Here is a 12343-nt window from a genome sequence, read left to right as displayed (position 1 = left end):
AGTTGAGATATCCTGATGCACCTTCTGAAAAGATCACCTTAGAGTTTAAGAATAAAATTGAACCAATTAAGACCTTACATGTTGATGTAACACGATAGAGACGTGAATTTCTTAATTCTTAATGTGCATATTAGAATTAATTCGAGACAGTTAATGATCTTAGAGTTCTAAACTTAATGAATGACAAAATTTGTGCAAAAGCAAAGAATACATGATTCTCGACATAATTCAACTAAAGAAGTTTTGATTTACAAGTCCATCTTAAAAAGGGACAATGTAATTGTAGAGAGCTATTGGAAAAGTAATAAATTAAAGAAAAAGAATATACAATATAGATTCATCTCCAAGAAATATAATATCTAGATCTAACCTCTATTATATCCTGATCATATATGTTACATAGATAATATGAATTGATTAAAGTTAAATGTCATTTAAGGTGGTCTTGAAAGGTTGATTTGTTCTTACATACGAAATTAACAGTCGAAAATATCTCCTCGTGTTCGTTTTCGTCCTCGTCCTCGTTCTCCACAAATGGAGTATTAGAATTATTTAGCTGTTCAAATCTATTTGATAAAAAGTAACTACGCATAGTTTTTAGGTTTGTTGAAATGTCAACTTCTGCTATAAAAATGGCCATTACAGGTCTATGATCTGATAGATTTGATTCCCCTCGATTGTATGATACTTGTTTTAGCCCTTTTCCATTCCATATAATTCGATCACACCTGAATTTCCAAACAAAACTTGTTTTTAGATTGCTTTTTTCAATCTTAAAAAATAGGTTAAAAATATTGTTTTGTTATCACTAGTACTTTGAGTTTCATTCTATTTTAATTCATTAATTTTAAATGTTCAAATTTAATTTTGTTACTTTTAATACTCTTAAATTTATTCTATGTCGTTAGTGTTTTCTTTATTTTTTCTAAATATTAGTATGTATCATCATTCCTTATATAAATTTTGAAAATATATTTATATGTATTTTTATATGAAAATATATTATTATTATTTAACCAGTTAATAAAATTAACTTTAAATGGAAAAATTTAAGATTTAAAATGGAAGGGAACAAAATTACAAGGACCCAATTTTTTTTTTCTATTTTGTTATAGAACATATCAATTTTAAACCCTACTTTTTTTTATATTAATTTTAAACCCTACCTTAAACTAATCAAACATTACCTATTTTGTTATAAAAAAAAAAATGATTGGAGTTTGGTCGGTCATGGTTTCTTTTCGTCTGTTGTACCGCCCATCCTATGTTTTCTTTTTTACATTACTTTTTTTAGTGACATTTAAATTTTTAGTTATATAAAAAAAATGAAAATAATTTCTTTTAGCTGTAGGTTACATAACAAAGGAAGCAAATTTTATGAGAAACATGATTAGCGAATACATCTTAAGCCGTATTCATTTTGATATAGTTCACTCTTCAATCATGAAACTCAAAACTATTTTTTTTAAAATAAAAAAAAAAAAATTATCATGGACCAAATTTTGATTGACAATTGAGTGAGTTGCACATAAAATGGATATACACAAATATTTTTTTTAAAAGGAGAGAAAAAAAATATATATTTGGTATTTGAAAAGGTATGATATGGTTTAAGACATAGGTTTTATGCTAGAGTGTTAATTTCTTCCTTATATTTTATTTTTTAATTTTTAACTTTTGGGTTGACAGAAAAAGAAAAAGAAATGGGAGAAAAAAAAAAATTAAATGCAATAGCATTAAAAACAACTGGGAAAAGAAGTAAAGATTGTATACCATGCAGGAGCTCTCCTTTTTTCAGCTTTAAGGCCATGTAAACCTCCATAATAAATCTCTGAATTTCTATAATATTTGTAAGTTGGTCCAAATTTGATGTTCCCTTCTTTCCATCCTTCCAATACTTGACCATCCATCATCTCCATCTTTAGCTTCATTTCCACATACCCAAAAAAATTTAAAATAAATAAATAAATATTATACCCACAATTTTCTATTGGAAAAACGTGAATTTGTTTGTTTGGGACAACCCTCTCTATATATCTTTACAATGGTATAGTGTTGTCCATTTAGGTAAAAACACTCATAATTTTCCAAAATGTTCATGCCGATAGAGATATTGTCTCTCACACTTGAATATTAATGACTTTTTTAGCACTTAGAACTCTTTTTTAGCACTTAAAAGCTAATTTTTAAGGTCTTGTTTGATAATCATTTCTTTTTTTGTTTTTGTTTTTGAAAATTAAACTTATTTCCTTCCCATAATTTACATCTTTCCTAAGTACAATGATCGAATTCCTAGTCAAATTTTAAAAATAAAAACAAGTTTTCAAAAGCTACCATTTTTAGTTTTCAAATTTTGGTTTGGTTTTGTAATCCATAGTTAAAAGGTAGATAGCAAATGAAGAAATTTAAAAGTGGAAGTGGTGACTATAGACTTAATTTTTTTAAAAACAAAAAATAAAATGATTATTAAACGGACTCCAAGTGTTTGAAAAGTCAATCCAAAAAAGCCATAAAACGTCGGATTAGACTTCTCAACCGGAAGTACATTCAATTTTAACATAGTTGTAATAAGTTTAGGGTGATTTAATGATCAAGAATTGGATAAGTCCAAATTTGAAGGGAATGAATTTGAATAACGGTTCAACAATTATGGAGCCAGTAGAATTAGGTACAAAGTAAACAATTATTTTGGTAATTTATAAGCATATATATGATTGAAATTACCTGATCATTTTGTAATAAAGTGTCCCAATCTTTTCTTTCAACCAACAATCTTGTAGTTGCTTCTGGTAGAGAAACTCTATAATTCAAGTCCCCAAGCAATACCACTCGCCTACAATATTTAGAAAAACATAAAACAAATTAACTCATAAACAATACCCACTAAAAAAATGTATAAAAAATAATAGAAAAGTTAATAACTAGACCTTTTATCATTTTGAATGAATTTAAAATGAATTTTATTTATATTATATTTCTACTAGTGTGACATTTTGTTACTTCATATTTATATTTTACTAATCTTTTACGATAAAATGAAGATAAGGTCTGAAGTTCGATTTTCCACCTCACACTTTAATTATAATACTTTAGAAAAAAAAAATCTATGGACATATAGAGAGATAGGTCAGTGAAAATTTAATAATTGCACTTAATTTATTAAATTAAAATTTTCTAAAGTCAACTCAAATAATTGACAAAAATCAATAAATAATTGACATTTGTCATCCGATATTAAATTACCATTTCCATGGTGGTTCAATCTTCACAAAATCTAACTAAATAATAAATATTTCCCACTACATGTTATCAATTCATTAAACCAACGGAAAATTGATATACAATTTTGAGTTTTTATCCAAATAAAAATTAGCAATATAAAGAAATATTTCAGTAAGACTTAAAGAAAATTTTTATTTGTAGAAAATACAAAAGAATAAAGACAATTTCAACTGCAGCAATAATGGAGCTGACCTTAGATTTATTTAATGACTTAATTTTGAATAAATTAGCTTCCTAGTTATACAGCTTGTCGCCTTAATTAAGGAGTTTGTGAATCGATGATTGTCTATTTTTCAAATAAATAATTACTTCCTTTGCAAAAAAAAAAAAAAGAAAAAAGAAAAAAAGGGAATTAATTACTTAATTGGTCAACCATACATTAACAAATATAATCTCTGTATATAGAAAATATAATGTACTAATCTTTTTTCCATTTTTGAATGAAATGTTCTAATCTATTAAGATGAAAACAAATCTATAATTTCATGTCACTTGATTTTACTCAAAAATAAAATTAAAAAAAATAAACAATAAGAATCACTCAATTCATATTGATTTATAATTAAATAGTTAATTATATAACACAATCATATTTCTAAAAATGGAAAGAATGTAACAAAAGGCAACTTATTTTGATAATATTTTTCATTGAAAATTGATTACGTATAGCTGAATTATGTACACTAGTTAAGTAATCAGGTTTTGATAGCCAATCATTTTCCAATCCATATATAAAATATTATATTATTTCCACGTGAAAAAGAAATATTATTGTGGTCAAATTATGTTAAGTATTAATATTCTAAAGTTTTAAACTCAATAGTGGACTATTTTGGTAGCTGTTAATCCTTTTAGTTTGGATTTTTCAATTTTAAGTTAGATATAACCATTTTATTTTCTATTTTGAATTCTACAAAATGTTTTTCAAATCTAGGTTTTAAAGTAATCCTTTTATTATTCAAAGAAAAATGAAAAGAAAAAAGACAAACAAACAAAATAATGATCAAACTTGTCTTTTATAGTTGTGTAAAAAATGTAAAAGACAAAAAAATCAAACATTTATAAGAACCAAATATTTTTGAGAGAAAATGAAATCTTATTTATGCATCTTCTTCGATCGATCATAAATGAAAGAATATATATATAAAATATCTTTTTTTTAAAAAAAAAATTATCACGTGACACTTCGTGATTGAACATTTAAGTAAAAGTAATATATTTCACAATAGATAAAACCGATCATTTAATACATGATAAAGGAAATGTAAAATGCGCAAATTCAATAGACCCAAGAAACCCTAGTTTTACTAAAACTAAAAAAGGGTTATTAAAAAATGTAATAGTAAACTGTAAAGTGTAAAAGGTAAAAAGTAAAAAAATTTAATTGTGGGATATATATGTATAGAAATTAAAGTTGATGGGAAATAGAGGTTACTCATGTTGGAGGATTTTTTTGGGTAAATCAAGAGAAGGGCCTTTTGGAAAAGAAGTCCGACATAAAATGTCAGAAATATTTTGATTTCTGTTCTTTTCATCTCCTTCTTTTCCTCCCGATGCCAAATGAGTGCACACAAAACAGAAGCTTGTTTCATGCAATCGAAATCTAACTGATACTGATCCCTGAAATACAAAAAAATAAAAATAAATAAATAAATAAACTCACCCATTTTTTCTCATTAATACATATTAACCTTTCTAGTTTCTATATATATATATACACTTACAATAAAACAAATGTTTGACCTTTTTTTTTTTTTTTTTTTTTAATTCTAGACCTGTTTAGTAACATTTTCATTTATTTATTTTTTTTTGTTTCTTGATTATTATGTTTCTTGCTTCTTAAGAAATGCGTTTGAAAATTGTTTCTTGTTTTTTTAACTTAAAAAACATATATAGTTATTACTCTGGTCTCTGTTCTCTGATTAAATCTTGAAAAAAAAAAATAATAATTTTACATGGAAATATGTTCTTAACAAAAGATATTTTCAAATATAAGAAAATGAATCAAAATATTTATAAATATAGCAAAATTTCACTATTTGCGGCCTATCATAGATAAACTGTGATATTTTGCTATATTTGTAAACATTTTCATCAGTTTTGTCATTTAAAATAATTTTTCTTTTTAAACTAAATAATGAAAAGTTTTATGTTTTAAATATTTATTAGCATTTTAAAAATAAAAAAGATAAATTATTCTTAGTTATGTTTTGGGGAAAGAAATAGAAGGAAAAAAAAACATTTGAAAAACAAAAATTTCATTTCGGTAACAATTTGATATTTTTGAAATTAAACTTAGTTTCTCTCAATTTTACTATGAGTTTCATCTTTTTCAAGTAAAAGAGTTGAATAACCAAATACTAAAGAGAACAAATTTTTAAAAGCTATGTTTTTTAGTTGATTTTTGAAAATATGATAGAAAGTAAATAACAAAACAAGAAATTTCGATGTGGAAGAGGTATTTATAGGCTTAATTTTTTAAAAACCAAATAATCACCGATGAAAGCTAAAGTGTTTGATTTTATCATTTCTAAAATTTGTACACAACTCTGAAAATATTTATAAGAAATTAAATGAGCAAGAAACAAAAACAATTACCAAATATACTTATATTTCCAATAAATCGAAAGTAAAAAAGGAAAGTGTTGAGTATATACCTTGTTGCCAAGGCAGCTCATAATGCCACAACCAATGCAAGATACACTTGGGCTTCGAATAAATGGATGAAGATCACTTCGTACCCAAATCGAGATCATTATTCCAACCATTTGCTTGCTTATTATACACTTGAAATTTTGTTTCACTTTCTTCTTTAAAGCTTCTCTTATCATTGAATTCCATTCTGAACATATTTTTCTATTCTCTGATCCAAACACATTCGAAGCCTTCAATGGCACAATTTCTTGGAAACTGCATATTATATATTATCTATTCAAATGATGCCCAAAATAAAAAAAATAATGAATGTATGATTACATAATTAACAAAATTAAGTTACCCAAAAACATAGATGTCACAAGAAATGTCCACCCAATCCTCCATGTCCAAATCTTCATTTGGTGCAACTCCTCCAACATTCCATGTACTAACAAAAACCCTAGAGAGAGAAAATTGAAATTGAAATGGGAAGAATAATGATAAAAAAGAGGTATTTATACCAAATAAAAATGAAATGGAGATTAATTATTAGTATTACTTGTAATTTTGGATGGGAGGTTTATAGAAGGCATTTGGGACAGAAGAAGATTGACCAAAGAGTGGAATCTCAAGCAAAGCTTCTGAATTATAATTGGTTGGAATATCTGCCACAAAGTTGTTGCTTCCCATTCTTTTCTTCAAAATCTTATTAGCAACCAATCTTGGCCACATGACCTAAAAAGATTAGAAGAGATGGAAAAAAGATCATTAAAAAAGAAAGAACTCACATGCAAATACAAAATGAGATGAGAACAAATTTAGAGAGAGAGATTATTACTTCTCCATGCTTCCCAGCCATGGAGTCTTGAGAGAGAAAAAAGAGAATGGGAAAATGAAGATTAAAGATCTAGAGAGAGAATAATGCGAATGGAGGGTTACGTGAAGAAAATAAAAATGACAAAATATTTTTAAAAAAACATGTAAGAATTGTGAAAGGTCCCCTCTTGACAAGTTGGTGACGACGGTGATGATGTGAAAAAACATGGGTCTAGCTACGAGTAGGCTTTTCTTTTTCTTTTTTTTTTTTTTAATTTTTTTAATTTTTTTATAGTAATTAAATATTTAATTAATTTAATTGGGTTGTGATTTTGAAAGGGAAAAGAAAATTAGAAATTGATTTAAGTAAGTGCAAGTTGAAGAGGAGAGATGGGATAATAGTCCAATCCAGCATATTATTCCAATTTTGAATATTCAAAGCAACTTTTATTGCCTCAATTACAGGGAACACTCTTATCTTTATATGTACATATGAAAGTACTTTCAACTCCCTTTACTCATAGCAACGCTTTTTTGGTTAAAGTCAACCAGCTTAATAGGGTTATACATGCCTTTAGTTTATGTTTGATTGTAATACTCATTACTTTCTTTTATTGACATCTAAAAAAATACATTTTTGTTACTTATTTTGAGATACAACTTCGTATTTATCTTGTTGATAACAAAATCTAACAATTATGATATATATATAATATAGTGGTGTGGTGCTTACCATTGACGTTTTGGTGCTTATGTTAGTTTTCAGTACAAGGATTAGAATAAGCGTTTAGGAAAGAAGATGAACTGACCTGATATAAAGATATTATGTTTTATATATGCATGGCTAAACCTAAAATTTTCTTAATTAATGAAATTCATTCATTCGTTTCTAATATCTATGGGCTAAATTTTTAAGGGATTCGGTCTGTGGATATCTTGAGACTTTATGGCTTGAGTTACATTCATCATGTCATTGTGATCGTTACATTTCTTTTCTTGAATTTAATATTATATTGTTAAGTTGAATTGGTTAGTTAATTTAACATGCTAGTGGAGTCTTAATACTAAGAAGGTTAAGATAAAAACTGATTTCACAAAGGAATATGGGACTAAAAGCCTAGAGAAAGGATTGTCATGTAACCTTAAAGATAAAGTACACCATAGGATTAAGAAATTGCATGAAATAATCTAAGATTTAGCTAATCATAGAGATATAGAATTAACTACTTTGACTCCTAAAAGAACTTGAGAATAAGACTAAATAGGATTAGTTTTCTATCCATGCCGAGTCACTGTCAACTTGATGTGACCACATAACTCAAGGCATAAAACCTATTGGTTGAAAGCTTGTCAGTAATCCCTATTTCCATTTTTTGTTTATTTTACTATTCTGCACAACACACAAAATTACCCATGTTCTACACTTGTTACCATCAGTTTACATTGCTTGTAATGTTTTAACAAAAATTGAGTTGCGTCTAGTCTCTTGGGATACAATATTATAGAATACTCCCAAATTTATTATTTATTGGCAGTGTATGTTTATACTAGACCATTCTTATCTATATTTTTATCACATAAATTTTTGGTAGATAAGGGGGTGTTAGAGATTTAGTGTTGTCAATATTTTTTTAAGGATATTGTATTAGTTGTGTCTCCTAAGATGTTTGTCAACTTGTTCCTTTGGTTTGTCCTTCAAGATGTTTCTACGACGAATGTTGTTATGATCTGAATATTTTTTTTCCTTTTTTAGGAAATTCTAGGTGTTTATTTTTGTAGGATACTTTCCTTCTCTATTTGTTGAGTTGGTTGAATTTGGTTTGGTTATCTTTTTATGTGTTGCATATATATATGGTTGTTTGGTAGAGGATTAGGGTTGCTTCTTTCAAAGATTATCCAAGCTGTTTTTGTGAGGTTGTTGAGATAGTTGCTTTTGTCTGTGTGTCAATCCTTGAGATTATGAAGCTTCCGCTACTATTGATTTTGTGGGTTGTCTTTAGATCAAATTGAAGCGTTTTGCTGCATTACAAAAAGGGATTCTTAAACTTAGTGGGAGCCTAAGTTTTTCAAGTGAAGTGGTCTTCATTTGAAGATGGAAAGATAAACGTTATTGTTCAAAGGGAGTATCACTCTTAGGGGGAGCCTAAGTAATCTTTCACTTCACTAAGTTAAGCTATTCTAGTATCATTGTAATTGTTGTTTATTTACAGACAAGTACAATGTTGTAATCGTTTGACTTCATATTAGTGAAATTATATTTCGTGGTGTGGGCCATTTGCCCACGTCGTGCTCTGTGTCATGCTAATCTTCTATTAGCTTGCCGTGCACCCTTTCGTATGCCTCCACAGTTTGGGCATGTGTTTTGACTAACCTCAAGTCAGTCCTGAGTGCGCTCTTCGTCCATTCGATATGGCCCGTCTACCATGTCATATACTTTGAGATTTAGGGGTCTGCCACTAGGTTACCAAACCTTATGATATATTTTTAGTTGTTTTATTTGTCCTTTGCTACTTGTCCTTAGGATTGTTGTAACATTGTGTGTTAGATAACTCTTCTTTTAGAGGGTATAATTGCAACTACAACTATACTTTAATGGTAATTTTTACAATTTGTCCAAAATTTTACAAGAGCGAAGGAAATTGACTATTTATGTGTTTTAGCTTAATTTTATTACTATTGTATTAATGTATTTAGAATCAAAATATTGCTTGTCATTGGAGTTGATACCCTCTCTATTTTAACGATTTGTTTCATAAGTTTTGCCATGAAATTTTAGACAGACAATTAACATCCTTGTTTATTTTTCTATAGAATTATACTTTTCAAAAGCAATATTACATTATCCAAGGAACTTTAAAGCCTGTTTGACATGGATTTTCTAATACTCTCTTTGTAGGTGAGATTTTTATGTCCGGGAGATGAATAGCAAAAATATAGTATAATTAATTAATAAATCAATATCAATTAACCATTATTATTAATTTTAATATACATACCCACAGAACAATATGTACGATTCAAATGGATGTTAGAGTACAAAATTTTCTCTATATAAATATATAATAGCATTATATTTTTAGTGTTTGTTTCATGAGTTTTTAAAACATATCTTTAGTCCTCGAGTTTTTTAGAATAAGTTTGTTTGGTCCATAAGTTTTGAAATGTATCTGATACGAAAACCTTAACTAATCAAAATTAGAAACCCTTTGGAACGAGAACCCCTAATTCTCAATCACTAGAACCCTCCAATCAACTTGGTTTCAACCCTAATGATTGGATTAGACAGGATTGCCTTAAAATTAAATATCTTGAGACAAAGAACGAATTCCTGACCCAAGATTCGAACATTCCATAAGATATGGTCAATCCCACTTGAATGTTCTTAGCATGTAATTCAACACTTGAATTACATAATTCAAAAAGCTCTCTTGGCTAATCTTGAAAGAAAAAGCTCAAAAATTAAACTTAATTCATTGTATTCTAAACTGCAAAACAACCTAAAGGCAAGGTTTTAAATAGCCTTCCAAAGAAAAACCCTAATACCACATCAAAGTTCATAATAAAAGAGAAAAATAACCCTACATAATGTAACATAAAAAGGATAAAATTACATCAAAATTATTAAATAAAATATAGTTAATAATTTGATGTCTTGGAGGGTTGATATTAGTACCTTTTTAATTTTTGAGGTTTTAAGAATGGCCTTAAAATGGTCCATGCAGTAAGTTTTTTTAATTGATATTTTAAATTAGAAAATTAATTTTTTTTGAAGCATGATTTTGTAATTCAAAATTTGATATAATTATAGAAAATGAAAACAAAAAATAATTCAAGGACTTTTTAAACCTTTTTCTAGAAATTTGAGAATTAAAAGGGTACATTTTGAAAACTTAGGGATTAAATATATTTATTCTAAAGAACTCAAAGGACTAAAAAAAATATATGTTTTTGATAGAAACTAAAAACACCTATTCTTCAAAATTTAGAAACTAAAAAAGTAATTTGCTTGATATAATATTATCAATGGCGGATTATCGTTTGTTACCATTCAATAATTAATTATTATATGCTTTTTGTTTTAAGAAGAATTAATTATTATATATGTTTTGAGTGTTTAGTAGACAGACTCAAGGTTGATGGAAGACGGCTGCAAGGTTTAATATAGTTTTATTTCAACTTGCTTAGTTGCTTTTCTACAATAATTATCATTTTTCTATCATTGAAAATGAAGGATGCAAATCTAAGTTTCTTTCCCAAATGCCAAAAAAAAAACTTATAGAAGTTTATAATTATTAAAAAAAACATAAAATATTTATGCAGTTCTTTTCCTATCATAACCCTGGTTAATTTATTTGGTAAGTTATTAGAAAAAAGTGACATTATTCATAACATAACCCAATATTATTGGTGAGATGTTTGAGTTGAAGACATGAAGCTGGCTTTAATCTCCCGGTGGATGCAACATATTTTTAGTTCAAATTATGAATGGAGGTTTATGAATAACAAGTAATTGTTTTAAATTATAAAATTGTTAAAAAAATATTTTCAATTATAATAAAATGTCTACTGTCTATCAGTAATAAACTACAATATACTGTGATAGACATCTATACGACATCTATTACTAACATTGAAGGTGCCTATCACTGTATTGCAATCTATCAATAGTGAAACTTCGCTATATTTATAAATAAATTAACTCATTTTGTATTAGTTGAAAACAACCCATTTGGAAAAAGATATTTTTTAGAATAATATTGATCGGAATAAAAAATTAGTATGTCTGGTTGGGTAAGGAAATGTTATTTGATTTTTATGAAAATAAATGACGTTTATGCCTGTTTTATGAGATTGATCCATAGTCTTATTTAATTATGATACACTAAATAAATTGACCGAAATATAATTTAATATAGTAGATATAAAGTAATTGATTATAAATAATTTTACTTAAATATTTTTTTTTATAATTATGGAAGAAGAATATTTGTACTTAATTAATATTCGACTAATACATTATTCGAATAAATATACTTCATACATAATGAATCTATTGAATTAACCAAAATATAATTCTCGTCTATTAAAAAGAAGAAAACACACCATCAATATCGAGGGGGAGACGATTGACTAGAGAATGAAACTTTAGACACAGAGTGATTGCATCTGTTATCTGCCTAGTACGAAAATGTTATATTTATCTATTAACGTTATTTACCCAATAATTTTAGAGAAGTGTGTTATATAAAGATATCTTTACTTGCATAACGTGATAATTTTATTTATTTTTTTAATTTTTTTTAATAAAAAAACTCCTAACAAATACTTAAGGATAATAGGAATGTATAGGGATTAGGTTGGAGGTTTTTTGGACCAACCCAAAAATTTGATTTGATTAGGTTGGCTCCTCGAATAAGGTCTCAAACTTAACCCAATCTAATCCTTAAAAGACGACTTGGGTTGAATTGGGTTGTCGAGTTATTTTTTTTTATTAATTAAAAATATTTAAATTTCTCTCCAACAAAATTATATTTCATAATTCAAATGTTAAATATTAAATATTCATGATATCTATTACAAAATTTAAACTTTAAATAAAGACCAATTA

The 12343-nt window shown here is 26.9% G+C and overlaps 1 protein-coding gene across 1 annotated transcript; it reads right to left on the bottom strand.

Moving 5' to 3' along the window:
* Nucleotides 1-208: 208 nt before the first annotated feature.
* LOC120092486 (DNAse I-like superfamily protein) lies at nt 209-6875 on the bottom strand. The gene is made up of 8 exons (XM_039050582.2): nt 6758-6875; nt 6479-6654; nt 6281-6379; nt 5940-6192; nt 4718-4902; nt 2725-2833; nt 1774-1925; nt 209-728 (listed from the first exon to the last, which is right to left on the bottom strand). The coding sequence occupies exons 1-8, from the start codon at nt 6776-6778 to the stop codon at nt 431-433; spliced, it is 1293 nt and encodes a 430-aa protein (XP_038906510.1). The 5' UTR covers nt 6779-6875; the 3' UTR covers nt 209-430.
* Nucleotides 6876-12343: the final 5468 nt, after the last annotated feature.

Source organism: Benincasa hispida, chromosome 12 (assembly GCF_027475165.1).
Source record: "Benincasa hispida cultivar pf3 chromosome 12, pf3_genome.v1.1, whole genome shotgun sequence".
Lineage (NCBI taxonomy): Eukaryota > Viridiplantae > Streptophyta > Magnoliopsida > Cucurbitales > Cucurbitaceae > Benincasa > Benincasa hispida.
The sequence above is the reverse complement of the archived record's forward strand: the minus strand, read 5'-3'. Positions and strand labels throughout refer to the sequence as shown.

Bases quoted from the DNA above. Each gene is read 5' to 3' on its own strand.
- LOC120092486 (XM_039050582.2), bottom strand. From the start codon at position 6,778: ATGGCTGGGAAGCATGGAGAA. The intron at 6,655-6,757 runs GTAATAATCTCT...TAATCTTTTTAG, and splicing joins TGGCTGGGAAGCATGGAGAA to GTCATGTGGCCAAGATTGGT. The intron at 6,380-6,478 runs GTAATACTAATA...TTCTCTCTCTAG, and splicing joins CCTCCCATCCAAAATTACAA to GGTTTTTGTTAGTACATGGA.